Raw genomic sequence first — 18,621 nt, forward strand, 5'->3', positions numbered from 1 at the left:
GTTAATTTGAGTTGGATCAGATCAATTAAAATGATTAGGGTTTTATTATGGTAGAACACTACCTATATAAATAGAGGTTGGTCTTAGGCACCATCTAACTGATGATTAAGAGATCTTTACTGTCCTTGATTTGATCAGCCACAGAGATGGTAGAATATCTAAGCCTGATCGATCATCCGCCATGGCTGATTGAGGTAACTTCCTAATATCCTTTGTATTTTAAATTAATTGCATGATTAAAATTAATATATTTTCAATATTTCTGTAAGCTAACCTTAATTAGATCTAGTATTTGTGATCTTGGCATGGTACATCTAAGTTTTGAATACCTTGATTCTAGATTCACACCTTGGTCATAAAACTAAGAGAAACCAAATAGTAAATAAGCCTAGTCATCTCTTAGAATGCCCCACATCATGTTCTCATCGGTTAAAAATAATGCAAGCTGACCTTCCTTTTCCAGGTCAGGGTAAGAAGGTAGACATTTTCCTTTCCTCAGCAGAAGGAACACAAGGAGAGACTCTAAGGGTCCGTTTGGATACACATTTTTTTAAAAAAAAAATTGACATATTCCATTAATATTAAGATAGCAGTCGGGACCAATAGTCCCATCCTGAATTACAAAATATTAAGGTGGACTGGACCGACATGCCAGCACCAGTTCAAAAGGTAAACAAAGTAGCCCCCCGGATAATCTCCCTTCATGTTGTGCGATCTTCCACAAGGATCTTGAAGAAAACCTGCATTAGCATGTCATACTGTATGGTGTATCCATCGTAAATTCATCCCAAAAACATCCAGGATACCGTCATATACTATTACTGCTCCTCCATACCTTCATCATTTCTCGTAAAAACATCCAACCCATATAGTTTCATATCAACCTTTCCTCATTGTGAAGAAACCAATCTCTAGACAGAACCAGCCTCCAATCAGCGAAAGACAAGGCCCAGATCAACCTACTAAAGCACCCGCTTATCTACAATACCAGTATACCACTATTTAACCTACAGACAAACCTAAAGACTACATATATATACTGTAATTACAACCACTATCCAGAGCGGCCCCAAAATCATAGGTTTTCCAAAAATAAAACTAAGGTTCCCCAAAAAACTACTTTCGTATACCAACAAGTCAAATCAGGGCACACTTCCTTACCCTATGAAGTAAAAACTCCACTCTGCTGAAGCCTCCTCCTCCTCTTTAGAAAAGAAGACGATCTCAAACTCAGGGATAGGGACTTCCCATGGGATCCCGCAGAGTAGCTATTAACTCTTCCAATTTAGAGACGCAGAGAGCGATCTGCCTCCTATTCCAAGCGGCGCATAAGATCTTGGTAGTGTAGAGTGTCCTTAAAGAATTGAAGCTTGTAAACCGGAACGCAAATATCCTTGATATTGCGAGAACCAGTTAAAGAAAACAATTCCTCCCAATTCCTTGCAGCATCCTCTTTGAGTTGTTTCCATTCCCTTCTTGCTTCCCATTCTGCAAATTCGCTTGGCGTAGGATTTCGAACGGAAGCTCTTAGTCTATTGTACCTAAGGTTTCTCACCTAATCAAGAATGTCAATCCAGTCAGAATAATCGACTGGCTCCGATATTCTTCGCCAAAATATTCAAGGATTCGAGACTCCCATTGTAATCACTCAGATAATCTAAAAGCTGTGATATCGAAGGCCAAAGAGTGCCTTAACCAAAACATAATCAAACTTATAAGGGGGATACGTATCAAACAAGAAAGAAAACATAAATTAAAAGACCCATAAGTACCTAGATGTACTCCTTATCCCTAGAAGCTACACCTGGAGACAGGTTACACCTTTTTCCCAAGCCTGATGTCCCACAAACGATGCAGGACATGGCATGACGGGGATAATCCAAGCTTGGGAAGCTGATGGCCCAAAATTTTAAGCAAAAATTCCCCCAGAGGTTTATAAGCTTTTCTTTTTTATAACCTCTTTGTGATCCGGTCACGGCCACTTTTTTGCTGCCCATTCAAGGTAGATTCCGTATTACAGACCTTGGATCTGACATCATCTAAAGCCTGGCAATACCCACTATGATTAGACATATGATTTTGAATCCGACCGCCCCTAAAATCTTTCGCCCCTCCGAAACCATTGGCCGAGGGACAAGATGCTTAACTAGGGGTGGAAAAGCCAGAGTGTCAGAAGGGGAGACCCGCAATCGTAACTCCGGCTGAAGAACCTTGGAGGCCTGAGAATCTATGTCTATTCTGTAAGTGATATCCTCAACATGAATATTAACAAAAGGCTTGATTACCCCCAAATCTGAAGGAGAGACCAGAGCTGAAGCAATTGTCATTCCTTCCATCTTCACTCTTAAAATTATTCCAAAAAGACGACCCAAAGCCTCTATCGTAGAGGACGCCCATACATGCAATGGAATTCCTGAAAAATTGATCCATATCGCTTTCTTCTCAGGCTTGATAATCGGGCTCCACATGGAAAGAGAGGAGAGGAAATTCCCACAGGCTTTTGTTTCCATCCCCAAGACCTTGGCTGCAATTGCTTCACTGGTAAACATGAACAGAATCTTATTGTGACCGAAGGTACCCGGCCTAGGAAGAGAAGGGATATTCCAACATATTTTAGCTCGATTCCAAATATCCAACAGATTCCAATTATCCCATTTTGGCCCACCAACCAAGCAGGATTTTAGGAGGGAACATTTATCCCCCACTTCCTTACCAAAAATGGTTAAGGTTGGAACCCCTTCAACTGAGCTGGAGGTTATATGCCCAGAGTCCGGCCATACACCCCCAACCTCATCCTCCAACACTCCTCTAGGTCGCCAGAGTTTTCTATTCTCTCTTTTGTTTCCTTTACAAAAACGACAACTTTTTCGCCATTAGTTAAGATATCTGCAATCGTAAGAAACCCAGTCACCAGCACGCATCATCTTTTTCCCTAGGGAATATCCTCCGTTTCCCCTAAATTGTTATCTTTTTCTCTTTGGATATGTGAATTTTAGAATTCGGGATTTCTTCAGAATTGTAGCTAAGAGACGAGAGAAGAAACGGACCAGCCGTCGTTCTTGACTTCTCGCCCTTCTTTCCGTCAGCAAGAGAGTAGCAGATCCTCTCATATTTTCAAGTTTTAGAAATTCTAGGTTGCAGTAGATATTTTTATAGGGGAAATTGTTTATGAGCTTGAGCTCATATAAGCATATATGAGCTAGAGTGGCCAAACACATGGGTTCCACATTTTTTGTGGTCATCCAAACCATTCATTTGCAAGGCCAAATCATTGATAGGGTGTGTACCAAAAATAAAGTTCATTGGATCATCCTAACCCCTCCAAAGTTGGAGGGCAAAACTGGGCAGATTTGTCAACAAATAGTGTCTGTCCATTTTCTCCTCCATTTTTGGATGGGTTAGGATTATCCTATGGACCTGATTTTTAGTACACACCCTATCTATGTAAAGTCCTTATAAATGAATGCTTTGGATCATACCAAAAACTGTGGGACCCATGTTTTTGGCACTCTAGCTCATATAAGCTATATAAGCTCAAGCTCACAAACAGTTTTCCCATTTTTATTAAAACCTAAATTTCTTTCTTAAAATCCAAGAAACGCTACAAGGACAGCGGCAGCAGCCTGCTCATGAACCCTCTTTTACATTGTTTTCAACCTAAAAACCTGGATTCTAAAATCCGCGTATCCAAACGGCCCCTAATTATTTCCCTCTGTTGGTAATGCTTAAGTTCTCAACTGGCAAAGCCTCACAACCGCCAGGCTCTGACTCTCAATCTGCGAGGCCTTTCGTGCAACTCGGGTTGATTTTTTGGAATACGGGTTGAGCTTTTACCTTCAAATCGGGCTGGGTTTGGGTTGATTACTATTCATTTTTTAGCAAAAGCTCAACCCGACCCGACCCGACCCGACCCAAGTTGCACCCTAGCTCCATCCATATTTAGTAGGGGTGTTCATTATTCGGTTATAATTGAATAACCGAATCGAACCGAATTGGTTTGGTCGGTTCGGTTCGGTTTTTTCATTTCGGTAAGGTTTCAGTTATTTTTTTTGGGAATTCAGTTATTCGGGTTCGGTCATCTCAAAAAAAAAATCGGTTAACCGAATAACCGAAATTATGGATAAAAACCATTATTTTTCCAAAAAGAGTGCTATATGGTCACTCCGTAGGATGATCAAAACCGTCCATTTGATTTATCACAACTTAATTCGGTTGTGCTCAAAAAATCATTTCGATAGGGTGATCCTAGCCCTCTGATCCAAATCAAGATTTTGCTTTTTTCCTCCTTTTCTCCCACTATTCGGTTATAACCGAATAACCGAATTTTTAATCGGTTCGGTTTCGGTTATCGAAATTTGATAACCGAAATTATTTTGGTTATCAAATTTCGGTCTATTCGGTTAGGTTATAACCGAACACCCTAATAATTAGTTTGAAATACCCCACCTTGGGTTTTATGTTTTCTCTTTTGGTGTCTTTATCCGCCTAAGATAATGCTCCTTCGAAATCTCCGAAACTATGATGACCATAAGCAGTACTCTAACTATGGATCCCACTTGAGATTTCCTCCTCCCAGTCTCAGCTATACCAAACGAAATAATCAACCTGATAGGAATTGATTACAGGAGAAATTATATGGTGGCCGAATGTAAAGCCCCGTGAAGGTGGGGAGTGATAAGGGTAAAAGTAACAGCCCAATAGGGAGTCAACACCTGGCGCAGGAATAGACCAAACATAAGGGCATCCAAGACATTTCCCCTCCAAAGCTGGAAGGCCCAGAAAAGTAAACACACCAAATCAGAGGCCCCACGTACTAGGGGCAATACGGTAATATCCCTATGAGGACAATTACCTTTATCTCCTCAATCAACCTTCCACTATAAATATTGCAAATAATATCCCCTGGGTAAGGGACACGCTTTCCAAAATTTACTATTTCCCTTGAGATTTCATTATCTATTATCGTCATTGACTTGACTGTTGGAGGTCATTCTTGGAGAATCATCTCCAAGTCGGTCTTCTAACCTTTTGTCTCGTACGCAGGTCGAGCAATCGAGCATCTCTCTTCTTGCCTCAACCTCAGCATCTACCAGATTTTGACCAAAACATATTGGCTCCAACCGTGGGACCCGAACATAACCGTAACGGGACTTGAATGGCAGGAGCAAGAAGGGGTGTTCATACGACCTCGGCGAGGGTAGCACGGTCCGCTCCCCGAAGTAGTTTAACCAGATAGCGGCTTACGTCCCAGATCGTCATACCACCCGAGGAGGGCAGACCTGAAACCCATGAACAGTTCAACACTCTAGCCCAACAAGTCGAAGCGCTGTCAACCCAAGCGCCTAACAGCTCGGACCTACCCGCAAGAGACGCTGATTCGAAGAAGGGAGGTCATTGATTGGGGGTGGTTCGTCGCACCACAATCCCCGACCGCCCTTGCCAGATAGACGCACTCGCCGAACTAGGCCGCGAACACCATCGGTGGGTCAACGAGCACCATCCCGAGGAAAACACTCAAGATCTACTTGCCTGCATCGAAGACCGCAGTCCAGGTCAACTGACCAACGTCGAAGGGCACGGTCTAGGTCTGGAAACCACCATGGTGGAGGATGGAGGAGTCCTCGAAACCAAGCAGGTCGTTGCCACCGGCAAAACCTAGAGCAAAGCCTCAGCAGCCAATCGGATTCTGCCTCTAGCCCACTCCAAACAGATTCTTCCGGAAGATCCAACAAAAATGAGCATCATACCGCACATGTCCAGCGAAAGCTGGAAGAAATGGATCATCGCCTACATGAGCTCGCCAAAGGAGACAATATCGCTGACCCGCGGACCTTCAACACTAAGCCTCCTTTCAACAAAGAAATCCTCCGTGCAGTGCCCCCTCAAGGATTCAAGATGCCTCAAGTGCCTCAGTATGACGGCACGACCGATCCAGTTGACCATCTAGAAATGTTCAAAATGATGATGTTGCATGGATCATCCGATGGATTTATGTGCCGTGCGTTTCCAGCCAACCTCGTCGGCGCCGCCCGTGACTGGTATTCTAACCTTCGACTAGGATCAGTCAGGTCATTTGAAGAATTAGGCACCCAACTGGTTAGACACTTTTTAAACAGTCGGAGGGCCTGAAAAACCGCTGCAACTTTGATGGCAGTAAAGCAGCACAAAGATGAGTCCCTGAAGGATTACATCGGTCGCTTCAACTGGGAAGCCCTCCAGATTCAAAACCTAGATCCTTCCGCAGCCATGAACACTCCCCTAACCAGTGTCAGATCAGCCGACTTCCGGCTTTCTGTTGCTAAGAAAGCACCGACCTCCCTTGCCGACCTAATAGCCAGGGCTGAGAGATACATACGGCCGAAGAGACTCTAGTTGCACTTAACCTCGGTCCAGACTTCAGAACCGACCTTAAGCGCAAAAGTCGAGAGGAAGAGAGGGGAGAATTCGGACAGAAGCAGCGCCACGAGGACAAAGTTCAAAAGAGAGGCAGAAGTCCGTGAAGGAGGGAGGAAGACTACACTCCCCTCAATGCTCCCAGAAGCCATATACTCATGACCATTCGGGACAAGCAATACCTGAAATGGCCTCCGAAGCTGCTGACCAAAGGGAGCAAAAGAGATAAGTTAAAATACTGCCGGTTCCACAAGGATCATGGCCACGACACGGAAGAGTGTAGGCCCCTGAAAGAAGAAATAGAAAATCTGATTAGGAGAGGACACCTCCGCGACTTCGTAGAGAAGGGAGCCGTTCTCACAAAACCATAGAGTATAAGAGCCCAAACCGCTCTCCGAACTCTAGGAGCCCCCCGAGACCACAGAAGCAGAACAACTCTAGGAGAGAGGAGCGTCCCCAGCAAATTGCAGGAGTCATTAATACCATTGTTGGGGGCCTCACGGCAGGCGAGGCCTCTTCCTCAGCAAGAAAAGCTTACGCCAAACAAGTGAATGTAGTGCAGGTCCCTGAGAAAAAGCAAAAGGTTGATCAGGTCATCTCTTTCTCTGATAATGACTTGGACGGAGTAATCCTTCCCCACAAAGATGCTATGGTGATCACCATGCTCATCGCCAATTTCGAAGTGCATAAAGTGCTAGTGGACAATGGAAGCTTGGCCGATATCCTGTACTATGACGCCTTCAAGCAGATGTCCATCCCGGAAGATCATCTGCAGCCGGTGCACTCAGATTTGTCTGGATTCTCTAGAGATGCGGTCAGAGTGGAAGGGTCCATTCAGCTAGCCGTTCTTGTGGGGTCCCCACTCTGTCAAGCAGCCGCCATGATAAACTTCCTCGTCATCAAGGCATCTTCAGTCTACCATGCAATCCTCGTCAAACCCGGACAGAACCTCTTAAGAGCAGTCACGTCAGCCTTCTACCAGAAGATGAAATTCATTACTTCGGGTGGCATAGGCGAGGTTCGGGGAGACTAGGCCGACTCCAAAGATTGCTACGTGTCAATACTGAAGGGCAAATCAGGTGTAGAAACACTCCCAATTGAAATCTTTGACCTGCAGGACGAAACCCAGAGGTCGACCGGCCATACTTTTATGGAAATCGTTTACGTTTCCAGTAACAAATCTGCGGTCGACCAATCACACGTGGTCGACCGGCCCTGTTTGAAAATTGATTTTCTATATTAAAATAACTTATGAAAATATATTTAATTTTCCAATATTATTTTAAAAATCTCTAACAAAGAAGGCATTATTAAGCAATGGGTAGAAGCTATTTCATTAATTACCTTTGTAGATGATTAATTACCTTTCTTTTGGAATTATGTACATTTGTAAGTTTAAAAGGATTTTGTCACGAGAGATTTTATATGCTGCGCGGCCCTAGTCCATTTTTTTTTCAAAAAGTACCTTACGAGCCACTTGGTAGGATGATCCAAACTGTTCATTTATTTGAGCCACAATTTAAACCGGTTGTGCCGCTAAAATCATTTCCATGGAATGATCCTAGCCATCCGATCTATAGAGGTTTCCATAATGTGCAGTCTCTATATAATAATGATCCAACCTCATGGGAACTTTGTATATAAAAACCTTATGATAATGAGAATTCTACAATAAACAATTAATGCTACATTATACTAATAACAATCATCCGATCTCTGTAAGTTCACCATGAACGGTATCCATGAGACGACTATGCGGAGGAGGCGGAGGAAAATTAAATGGTGGTTTTCTGTGTGATAAATTGGCCTTACCTCATCTGAGGACTATAGTTTTTCCCTAATCATATTTCAAAATGAGAAAACGGTTCCTACACATGTGTGTAGGAAGTTCTCTACACATTAGTAAGGGGTTTGAGAGGTTTTAACGACAGCCACATGATTAATCACATCTCAGCCCTACGTTCAAACCCACATCTCCATCGAGCAAAGAAACAGGTTTCTTCTCCATCGAGCAAAACAGAAGGAAAAAAAAAGAGAGAAAATGGCGTGCATCTCCTCCTCTCTTTCTCTCAAACCCTAGCTAGACTCAACCCATTTTTGTGCGACGGTTTCAGCAAAGCTTGAAAAATAGACGGAAAAAAGGTTGATGTGCGCATGCGTCTCCTCCTCTCTTTCTCTCAAACCCTAGCTACGAACAAAACCCAAAATCTCGTCTCCTCGCCCTCATCTCCTTGCCTCTCCATCTCGGGTTTCCTCTTTCTCTCTCTATTGCTTTTCATATTTTTACCAACAGATTTCATGGTTTTTTGGGTTTTTTTCTCTTCCCTTTCTGTGAACTAATGTGGGTTTTTTTCAGGGCTCGTTCTCTTCGTAAATCCCAGCTGAAACCGTCGCCCTCATCTCGTCGGTTGAGGATCTCCTTCACCAGGTAAGTCCTTCTCCACCCCTTTCTTTATTTTTCCATTTTTTTTTTGCTAAAAGAGGAAGAATCGGGCATCCCAAATCTTACCCTCTACCCTCTACCCAAATCTCACCCTCTACCCATTCGTGCCCTCCCAAATCTCTCCTCCCATCTGCCCTAACCCTTTCTCTCCACCCCTCACTTTCTTTTTCCATTTTTTTTTTTTAAAAGAGGAAGAATGGGGTGTAGATTTTGTGGTTGTGTGGGATAACAAAAATCCTATTTTGAGGACATGTTTTAAGCTTGAAAAAACCTAGTTTTTAAGCATGCAAAAAACCAGGTTTCCTTGTTTTCCCTTGTCTCATATTTGGATTTTCATGCTTTTCATTTGCAGACTTAAAACTTGGTTTTTTGGGTACCTAAGCAAAGCCCCAAATTGAGAAGTATATAGTGTCTCATACATGTCTATGGGGTTTTTTAAGTGAAGAATCGCTTTACTTTCTCTAAACCGAAATTGTTCACAAATGATATGAGTTGATGGATTTTATTTTCAGTTGAGAACAATATGAGTTTATGGATTTTGTTCTAACCTGATATTGATATTGTCATCAACTGATATTGTTCTAAAACTGATATTGTTCTCAACTGATTTTTTCAATCAATATTGTTCTCCACTGATATTGTTTATAAATCATTTTTGGGTTGTGATGTTGGTTTTTTAATGTGTTTTTCTCTATTTTAGGGGGATTTGGTTAGGGTTTCACAACTGTATTATACTGATGATTGGTTTATTTTGAGGTGTATTATGGACCCTATATCTCTGCCTAAAACTTTTAACCCAATCTAAGATACTCTGTGGTAATAAGAGTTGTAGATGAACCAATGCTTTCTATAAGTAGCTACTATATAGACTTCTTGGTTTTTGGTTTCTTACGATGGTGGTTTTTGGTGTGAGATTCATCTTTACGGTTTCTATTTACTTATGTCATCAATTTGCAATTTTCTAAATTTTGAAGTTACATGTTTATCTCGATCTGATGTTTTTTTGGGTTTGTATGGTCCATCACTTGCATCTTCAGGTTTTTTGGTCCTCCTTTACAGTATATGGATCCGTTTGGGCTGTCTATTGTGGAGGTTGATGAAAATAGATTAATTATGGCTGATGATACAATGTCGCAAGCCGATAGGTTATGTGTTGATGAGGGAAATAGATTAGAGATGGGTGATGAAGAGGAACCGCTAGGTTGGGTTGATAATGACGAGGGCGGTACTGGTACCTCAGAAACGCCTAATAAGGATGATGCGGCGAGTGTTATAGCTAGCAAACCTTTTGAAGGCCAGCTTTTTGATAATTGTGAAGATGCCTATGCATTCTATAACTCATATGCGTTGAGTACAGGTTTTAGAATTCGAAAAGGCAGGACCAATAGGTCGATCAAAACAGGTGAACCTATAAGGAAGAGTTATGTATGTGATAAAGAGGGATTGAGAAATCCTAATGATAAGAGACAGATTGGGATGGATGTGAAGCGGCGTCGTGAAACAAGAGAGGGTTGCGAAGCAAAGATGGAGATCAATTTGACAAAAGAGGATAAGTGGGAAGTTAGAATTTTTGTGGAAGAACATTGCCATGATCTTACATCTCCATTGAAGACACGTTTGCATCATTCACATAATACATTACATAAGAAAGCCTCATGTAAAAACTTGATGGATAAAATGCACAGTGATGGGTTTGGTCCTTCTGGCATTGCAAGGGCAATTAACGCTTCAAATGATGGTTCATCTAGTGCTCTCACACCAGATCAGGTGTCGTCTCATTTGAGAGCACATAGGGCTAACAACATGGGACGAGAAGTTGCCACAATAGCTAATCAGTTCCAACAGAAACGAACGAAAGATCCGAATTTTCAATTTGCCATGGAGATAGATGTTGATAGAAACCTGAGATCGATGTTTTGGGCGGATTCGAGGGCCAGAGAGGCATACCAAACCTTTAGCGACGTAATTATTTTTGACGTCACTTATAAGACGAACAGGTATAGGATGCCGTTCGCACCATTTACCGGCGTAAACCACCACAGACAGTCTACACTTTTTTGTTGTGCCCTCCTAGCAGATGAGACGGAGAAGACATTCACTTGGTTGTTTCGACAGTGGTTGAAATGCATGTTTGATAAAGCTCCAGGGTGTATAATAACTGATATGGATGGGGCAATGAGAAACGCGATTAGGCATGTTTTTCCAAATACACGCCATCGCTTTTGCTCTTGGCACATTAGTAGGCATCTAGTTGAGCATGTTCTAGACATGCGAGATGCAATTAGTCAATTTTATAAGGAATAAAACCATTGGTTTTATAGGAAACACAAATCCGACAGTGAGAAGGAATGGGGAGCGTTGGTGGAGAAGTATAATTTAGATGAAAGACATTGGTTATGTAAGATGTGGGATTTACGAATGCACTGGGTTCCTGCTTATTTTAGAGACACATTTACAGCTAGAATGACTTCAAGTGCACGAAGCGAAAGCATTAATGCTTTCTTCGATGGATTTGTTAAGCAAAGTACCACTTTAGAAGAATTCGTGGTACAATATGAAAAGGCCTTTGTGGCTCGACGGAAAAAGGAAGCTGAAGAGGATTGGAGGACTAAATCATCACATGCAGTATTGAAGACAAAGAGCACATTGGAAGCAGATGCTGCAAAGTGTTATACTAGAAATTTTTTTGACTTGTTCCAACTTCAATTTGTAGTGAGTATTGATTGTTGGGAGGACAAGGAGAGTGAGAATGGGAACGTCACTGAATACAAGGTAAGAATGCATAATGAGGAGGAATGGAAGAGTTACAAGGTTATATATGATGTATCGGAAGGTGTTAATGCTACATGTGAGTGTGCGATGTTTGAGACCGCAGGGATTCTATGTAGACACATACTTCGCATAATGGATATGAGGCGTTTAGGTTCTATTCCTGAGCGATATCTCTTAAATAGGTGGACCATTGGGGCGAGATATCAAGTGAATAGTTTCGCATCTACAAGCATAGGAGATAGTGACGAAGTAACTTCATTTGAGAGATGATGCATTACATCAAGGGTTCATAAAGTACTAGATGAACACCCGAGAAAGAAGAGCATTTTGAAGAAGATGGAAGAAGACTTAAATGTGTGGGTGGCGGAATGCGAACAAGCAAAGAAAGACAAGGAGAGTGTCTTGGAAAGCAGTGGCAGTCAAGTACAATCCAACTATCCTCTCGAGATATGTATTCACGACCCTCAAGTTGTGAGAACCAAGGGTCGGCCAAAAAATGCTACAAGGTTTAAATCTCCAGTGGAGGCCTCTCAATCTCAACCGAAGCAGCAAATGACGTGTAAAAAATGTGGAGAAAAAGGCCATTATGCGACCACGTGCAAAAACATACCCGAGGAAGAGGTATGTTTTTAAATCTCAATGTGTTTGTAATAATTATTTCCCAACTAGAAGGTTTATAATATGTTTCTCATATAGATGACTACAACGAAGGTTGTATAGGAAGAGGTTAGAGTTGGCGAGGAGGAGGACCACCGTTGGAGTGCAGTAAGTAAGTGTTTACAATGAAATCTACTTTTAATAGATTTATTGAAACAATCATAATGCCTGTATTCTTTTTAATTAAAACTCTTGCATTTTTCTTCTGAAGCATTTGAAATTCATTTATATCTTCGTAGTTTTCTGTATTCTTTCCATAGTTATAGAATATTCAAGTTGGAAAATCCATTATGTATTTAGTTCTTCACCTTCTTACATTTATACCATTCATGTAACTTTGGTCAACATTCTCTACAGGTCTTGAACATGGGAGTAACAAGCATTTTGGTTGGTAATGGTGTGAACCTTGGAGCTTTGAGGCTGGGCTTGCTATGGGGATTCCCATCTTGTAGCCATTGGATCGACATTGGCAGCAATGGAGATTAAAACGGCACAAACATGGTGGCATGTGAGAGAGGGGGATGGCAGGTATGAAGAAGAATTTAGTAGGGAGAATAGGGTGGTGGGAGTTTTGTGGGCTAATAAGAGAAATTGTTTTTTCTGATGTTGGGTTTCTGAGGGAATTGGTGAAATGGACTTTGCCAGCTTTGAAGAGGGAGGGTGTTGGGGAAGGATGGAAGGGATTTGCGTATGCTATGGAAGGGGTGTATGATAAAGAGATGGCGTTGGAGAAGATCAGGAGCTTGAATGGAAGGGATTTGCGTATGCCATTTGGCCAACTGCATGAATTTTTGAACTTGACAAAGACTGTAAATACATGTTCCTCTGAAGCTCTATGGGTGCTATTGCACTCCTCAACCATACTCTCAAGTCCCATTTAAAAGAATGCTGTGGATCTTAAAATGGAGGCATTGTTTGGATCCTTGGAACCAAGGTTCAAAAGAAGCTGTTAACATTATTACAAGCAAGGACTATGCTATTAATAACATGTTCTTTTTCTGTTATACAAATTTTCCTCCAGGAAAACGTGTTTCTGGGGCAATTCTTGGAACCTTATGTATGTACTCGAAATCCAATTTGTTGAACTGCATCAGCATCAGTTTTATTTGCAGCTCCAATGCCAATTACCAATTCAGTTGACAATATCAAAGCTCTGTCAATTTATTGGCCACGGTATTTTTAGAAGCTTTGTCCTTAGCAACAGCTTATGTTTTTTGTTTTTGGAAAAGTAACAATTTTATTAATGATGCGAAAACCGGGTTACATCTATTGTCCCACCCATGATAACATCAGCAATGGCAAACCCAAATTTGTATACAGTTAAGAACATGACCCCTTTCCCAAGAAAACTTTGCTTGCCTCAACTTAGTACAAGGCTGGGCTTAACTAATGTCTGCCATTCCATTGCTTCTGGAAGCAACACCTGATAAGCATTGTCATCTATCGTTGCCAAGATTTCAACATGGTGTACAAACCACTGGGAAATCTCTTTGGGGAAAAGCATATGCAGACCTTGTTTGCAACTTCAAAGGCTAAATTCCTTCTTTTCATCTCAGCCTTCTCCTTTTAATTGGCTATATTTTTTAGGATGGTTTCTCTCACTTTTGTGCGTATCTGCTGCAAACTTTCCAACATTCCTCAACTTTATTAGGGATTTTCTCAGATGTACTGGCAGTGGAAGTAGTAGTTTTCATTTCTTTCAAAAGTCCCAGGCAAACAAAAGACTCCCCATATCAACAGGTTCATGTGCTACATATACAATTTCTATTAAATAGAATCTCAAGGTGAGTCGAGAGATTTATTAATTCAGAAGTAAGCAACATTTTTTCTATCAAAAACAGAAATATATTCATGACCAAATCTTTACAACAGAATAAGATGATCTGTCCTTAAACCCCTACATGAGGACTCAATAAGAAAAAAGCCAGCACTATCTGCCTAAAGAACCTGACAGAAAAACCAAAAATGGCCAAATCTTTACTGCTCTTTCATTCTTCCCACCTCACTTACTGCTACATTCATAAAAAAAAATAAACAAGGAAAAAAACCACAACACCCATAACTTTAATCCACCCAGTTTCATTCTCGACCACTTTAACGGCTTCACGTCCCTGTTGCACCAACACCTTCAATTCAGCAACCTCATTATCCAACCTTTCCAAAACTTTAATGGCTTCACGTCCCTGTTGCACCAACACCTTCAATTCAGCAACCTCATTATCCAACCTTTCCAACACTTTAATGGCTTCACGTCCCTGTTGCACCAACACCTTCAATTCGGCAACCTCGCTCTCCAACCTTTGCAGACGTTGATTTGCAATCATGTTGTCCCTCCTCAAACGAAATTCGTTGTCGTCAACATCATTTTGACACCAACGGAAATACTCACACTTCTTGATGCCAAGTTCCTGTGTGTTGTATGAGCTTTAGGAATTTGAATTTGGTCAAGAAATTAAATCACACGTATTGAAACGTATTGAATTTTTACTTACAACGAATCCACATGTGTAGTAGGGCCGTCCTCGGTTTCCATTCTTATCTGACTTAGTTATTCTGATACAGGCTTTCTTTTGACACTCACAATTCACCACAGTTGAACTACCATCACTCTCAGTAGACGACGCCATCGATTAATCTTAACTATCTGCACAAAAAAATCAGGGATTAACAATATCAATAAAACCACAATGATTTGAATGTAAATAAGGTTTCATTGCGGTCATGGAAACACAATCAGAACATATCCCATATTTCCACTTCAAATGTCACAGAAAATCAATTAAATGATGTTCACAAAAAACCTCTTTGAAACCCACAAAAAATAAACAACATGAACAGAACATCCATTAAATGATGTTCACAAAAAATCATGTTTGAAACCCACAAAAAATAAACAACATAAACTAAACATCTATTAAATGATGTTCACAAAAAATATAGAACATATGTATGTAAGAAACAATAGCAAATCATAGGAGTTGTATGAGACACTCTATATACTTCTCAATTTGGGGCTTTGCTTAGGTACCCAAAAAACCAAGTTTTAAGTCTGCAAATGAAAAGCATGAAAATCCAAATATGAGACAAGGGAAAACAAGGAAACCTGGTTTTTTGCATGCTTAAAAACTAGGTTTTTTCAGGCTTAAAACATGTCCTCAAAATCGGATTTTTGTTATCCCACACAATCACAAAATCTACACCCCATTCTTCCTCTTTTTTTTAAAAAAAATGGAAAAAGAAAGTGAGGGGTGGAGAGAAAGGGTTAGGGCAGATGGGAGGAGAGATTTGGGAGGGCACGAATGGGTAGAGGGTGAGATTTGGGTAGAGGGTAGAGGGTGAGATTTGGGATGCCCGATTCTTCCTCTTTTAGCAAAAAAAAAAAAAAAATGGAAAAATAAAGAAAGGGGTGGAGAAGGACTTACCTGGTGAAGGAGATCCTCAACCGACGAGATGAGGGCGATGGTTTCAGCTGGGATTTACGAAGAGAACGAGCCCTGAAAAAAACCCACATCAGTTCACAGAAAGGGAAGAGAAAAAAACCCAAAAAATCATGAAATCTGTTGGTAAAAATATGAAAAGCAATAGAGAGAGAGAGAGAGAGAGAGAGAGAGAGAGAGATGGAGAGGCGAGGAGATGAGGGCGAGGAGACGAGATTTGGGTTTTTTTCGTAGCTAGGGTTTGAGAGAAAGAGAGGAGGAGATGCATGCGCACATCAACCTTTTTTTTTCCGTCTGTTTTTCAAGCTTTGCTGAAACCGTCGCACAAAAATGGGTTGAGGCTAGCTAGGGTTTGAGAGAAAGAGAGGAGGAGACGCACGCCATTTTCTCTCTTTTTTTTTCCTTCTGTTTTGCTCGATGGAGAAGAAACCTGTTTCTTTGCTCGATGGAGATGTGGGTTTGAACGTAGGGCTGAGATGTGATTAATCATGTGGCTATCGTTAAAACCTCTCAAACCCCTTACTAATGTGTAGAGAACTTCCTACACACGTGTAGGAACCGTTTTCTCTTTCAAAATATGTCTAGTGTAGAATCGTTTTAGATTAGTTTTGGGTACCGTCTTGATGGGTTCCTCAAAACCAGTCTATCAATCTTTTGAGTATTAATAGAAATTTTGAGTCCGCCCCAGGCCTTAGTCAATATTTCCGGGTTTAAAAGAAAAGGTGGCAATTGTTATCTAGCCTTTGATTAACTCTATTTATGAATTTGAAAGGGATTTGTATGTGATTTGTTATTTTCTAGGGGAATGTATTTGTAGAAGAGGAGCAATTATTTATTACTGACTGATCGAACAATCTTAGCAATCCATTGGGTGAGATCCGGACCACTGATCTGAAAAGCCATCACAGGGCAACGTGGGGTTCTCATTTGCAAGATACATCGTTTAAAAAAGGGAAATGTTATCAGCACTACTATATTTTGATGAGGGCACTCCCCACTTTATTAAAAGTACGGTATGGCCAGTACCATAGGATGATCCAAACCGTCCATTAAATGGACCACATCCTAAATAAGTTGTGCCCCAAAAATCATTTCCATAGGTTGATCCTAACTCTCCGATCTATAGGGGGTTAGGATCAACCCTCTAACATTCAGATTGGAGGGTTAGGATCAACCTATGGAAATGATTTTTGGGGCACAGCCTATGTAAGCTGTGGCCCATCTAATTGACCGTTTGGATCATCCTATCCTATGCTGCCGATAACATTTCCCTTAAAAAATTAACCGCTTAAAGACATTTTAAAGAACATCTTTCGCATCATGCTTATCAGAGGTCTAGAGTTACACATGACAGCGGGTCTTGTCACTTTTTAATAGTGGGTCCCATATTTTCAAATTGGAGATGGTACATGATAAGCACCCATTTATTTCCTTTAGAATAACATCAGTGGGCAAAAGAACTTTAGGGGCCACTTGATCAATGATCCAAACCGTTCATCTGCAAGGTTTGCTATCGGCTACCGTTTTGAGATTAAAGGGGGTGGACAAAGTAAGAAAAGAAGATAATATTTCTTTAATATTATTTCTTAAATAATATATTTACTTTATCGTGAACAATCGACAGAAAAAGGGTCCATAGCTCAGTGGTAGAGCATTTGACTGCAGATCAAGAGGTCACCGGTTCGAACCCGGTTGGGCCCTTTCTATTTTATTTATTGCTTTTACTGTCGTTTTATCATTATTACCAAAATACCCTCAATAGCACAACTTCTTAAACCATAGGGTCTTTCTTTGGTGAGAAGGAGGGCTAGGATCATCTTATGGAAATGATTTTTGGCCGGCACAACCTATTTACATTATAGCTCATCACATACACTGTTTGGATCATCCAATAGTATGGTCCGTACAGTAGTTTTTGAAAAATAAGGGATTATAAATTTATAAGGGCTTACACCATAGCAAGAATTCTTAAAGGGAAATGATATATCCGCACCTTTTGGACTGATTGGTTAAAAAAATATATCTAAGAGACAGGAACCTATGGCTGATTAACATGCCCAGTAAACCCTCTTGGGTAGCTCGAAGTATCCTCCAAGTTCGAGAAGACATCAAGCCACATATCTGCTATATTGTAACTGATGGCAAAGGCATAGACTTCTGGTGAGAACCCTGGCACCCTAATGGCCCTATGTGTATTTTCTTAAGTTGTATGTTGGGTTAGTTAGTGCATAGTAGTGGGTATGTGTTTTAATGTAATGGCCATTAATTGTGGCTAATGTGTTTAGAGTAGTGGGAGTTAGTTACTTGTGATGTGTCTTGTTAGTGGGTAAGTGTGCTTGCGATGTGGCACTCCCTCTTGCCTGTATTTATGTAGTAGCAATTCAATGAAAAGAGGAGAAGAAGATAATTTTATCGCAAAGGAAACTTTGTAGGAGAGTCATGGTTCCTCTCGAATCGAGCCATTAGGAGGTCCGGTTGCCTCGAATCAACCTCTCACCCCTCTTTTCTATTTTCTTTTTGTTTATTTCTGTTACGGCCAATTAGGCACGTAACACCATATAATAAACCAAACCTGTATTGGCTCCCATGAAAACTCAATCCCGAAATCAGCAACCCTAAATCAGCTATTCCATAATGGATCTTGAGATTCAGTTTTTGACATTCCATCACTTGCAGACTTTAAACCCATCCTCCCTCTGGCCCTCACTGATCCAACTCATTTTGACCAAGCGATATGGAAACCTCAGAACAATGGCATTTGTTGGAAAAAGTTGAGGGTACTGTTGTTGATAGAAAACAGAAACTTGTTGCTTCGAGGCGTGATATCACTTTCCTTAAGACAAGATTCGCCCCCACTAGTAGTGTGCAAAGGGGATACAATGAAGCATAGTAGGGAAGCCCTACTAATGTTTGATGACG

At 41.1% G+C, this 18,621-nt stretch overlaps 1 protein-coding gene, 1 long non-coding RNA gene and 1 other non-coding gene across 4 annotated transcripts; 2 read left to right on the forward strand and 1 right to left on the reverse strand.

Moving 5' to 3' along the window:
• Nucleotides 1-5,456: 5,456 nt before the first annotated feature.
• Nucleotides 5,457-13,167, forward strand: LOC143857376 (uncharacterized). The gene is made up of 3 exons (XR_013238639.1): nt 5,457-7,472; nt 8,750-8,821; nt 12,623-13,167. It is a non-coding gene; the product is annotated as an uncharacterized LOC143857376 (long non-coding RNA).
• A 909-nt stretch (nt 13,168-14,076) lies between these two features.
• On the reverse strand, nt 14,077-14,905 carry LOC143856888 (uncharacterized). Of its 2 annotated transcripts, XM_077367145.1 has the most exons (3): nt 14,758-14,905; nt 14,464-14,673; nt 14,077-14,391 (listed from the first exon to the last, which is right to left on the reverse strand). In XM_077367145.1, exons 1-3 carry the CDS (start codon nt 14,890-14,892, stop codon nt 14,284-14,286), a joined length of 453 nt encoding a protein of 150 aa, XP_077223260.1. In that variant the 5' UTR covers nt 14,893-14,905; the 3' UTR covers nt 14,077-14,283. The 2 variants fall into 2 exon arrangements, with proteins under 2 accessions (XP_077223260.1, XP_077223259.1); XM_077367144.1 differs by having other exon boundaries at nt 14,077-14,673.
• A 2,426-nt stretch (nt 14,906-17,331) lies between these two features.
• On the forward strand, nt 17,332-17,403 carry TRNAC-GCA (transfer RNA cysteine (anticodon GCA)). The gene has a single exon. It is a non-coding gene; the product is annotated as a tRNA-Cys (tRNA).
• Nucleotides 17,404-18,621: the final 1,218 nt, after the last annotated feature.

The sequence above is a fragment of the Tasmannia lanceolata genome, unplaced genomic scaffold (assembly GCF_043159265.1).
Source record: "Tasmannia lanceolata isolate RefF3 unplaced genomic scaffold, GAP_Taslan_0.1 ptg000024l, whole genome shotgun sequence".
Lineage (NCBI taxonomy): Eukaryota > Viridiplantae > Streptophyta > Magnoliopsida > Canellales > Winteraceae > Tasmannia > Tasmannia lanceolata.

What these genes read in the sequence shown, in the direction of transcription:
- LOC143856888 (XM_077367144.1), bottom strand. Translation starts at nt 14,892, where the DNA reads ATGGCGTCGTCTACTGAGAGTGATGGTAGTTCAACTGTGGTGAATTGT. An exon ending in ACTACACATGTGGATTCGTT is followed by an intron (nt 14,674 to 14,757) that starts GTAAGTAAAAAT and finishes TACAACACACAG; the next exon opens with GAACTTGGCATCAAGAAGTG.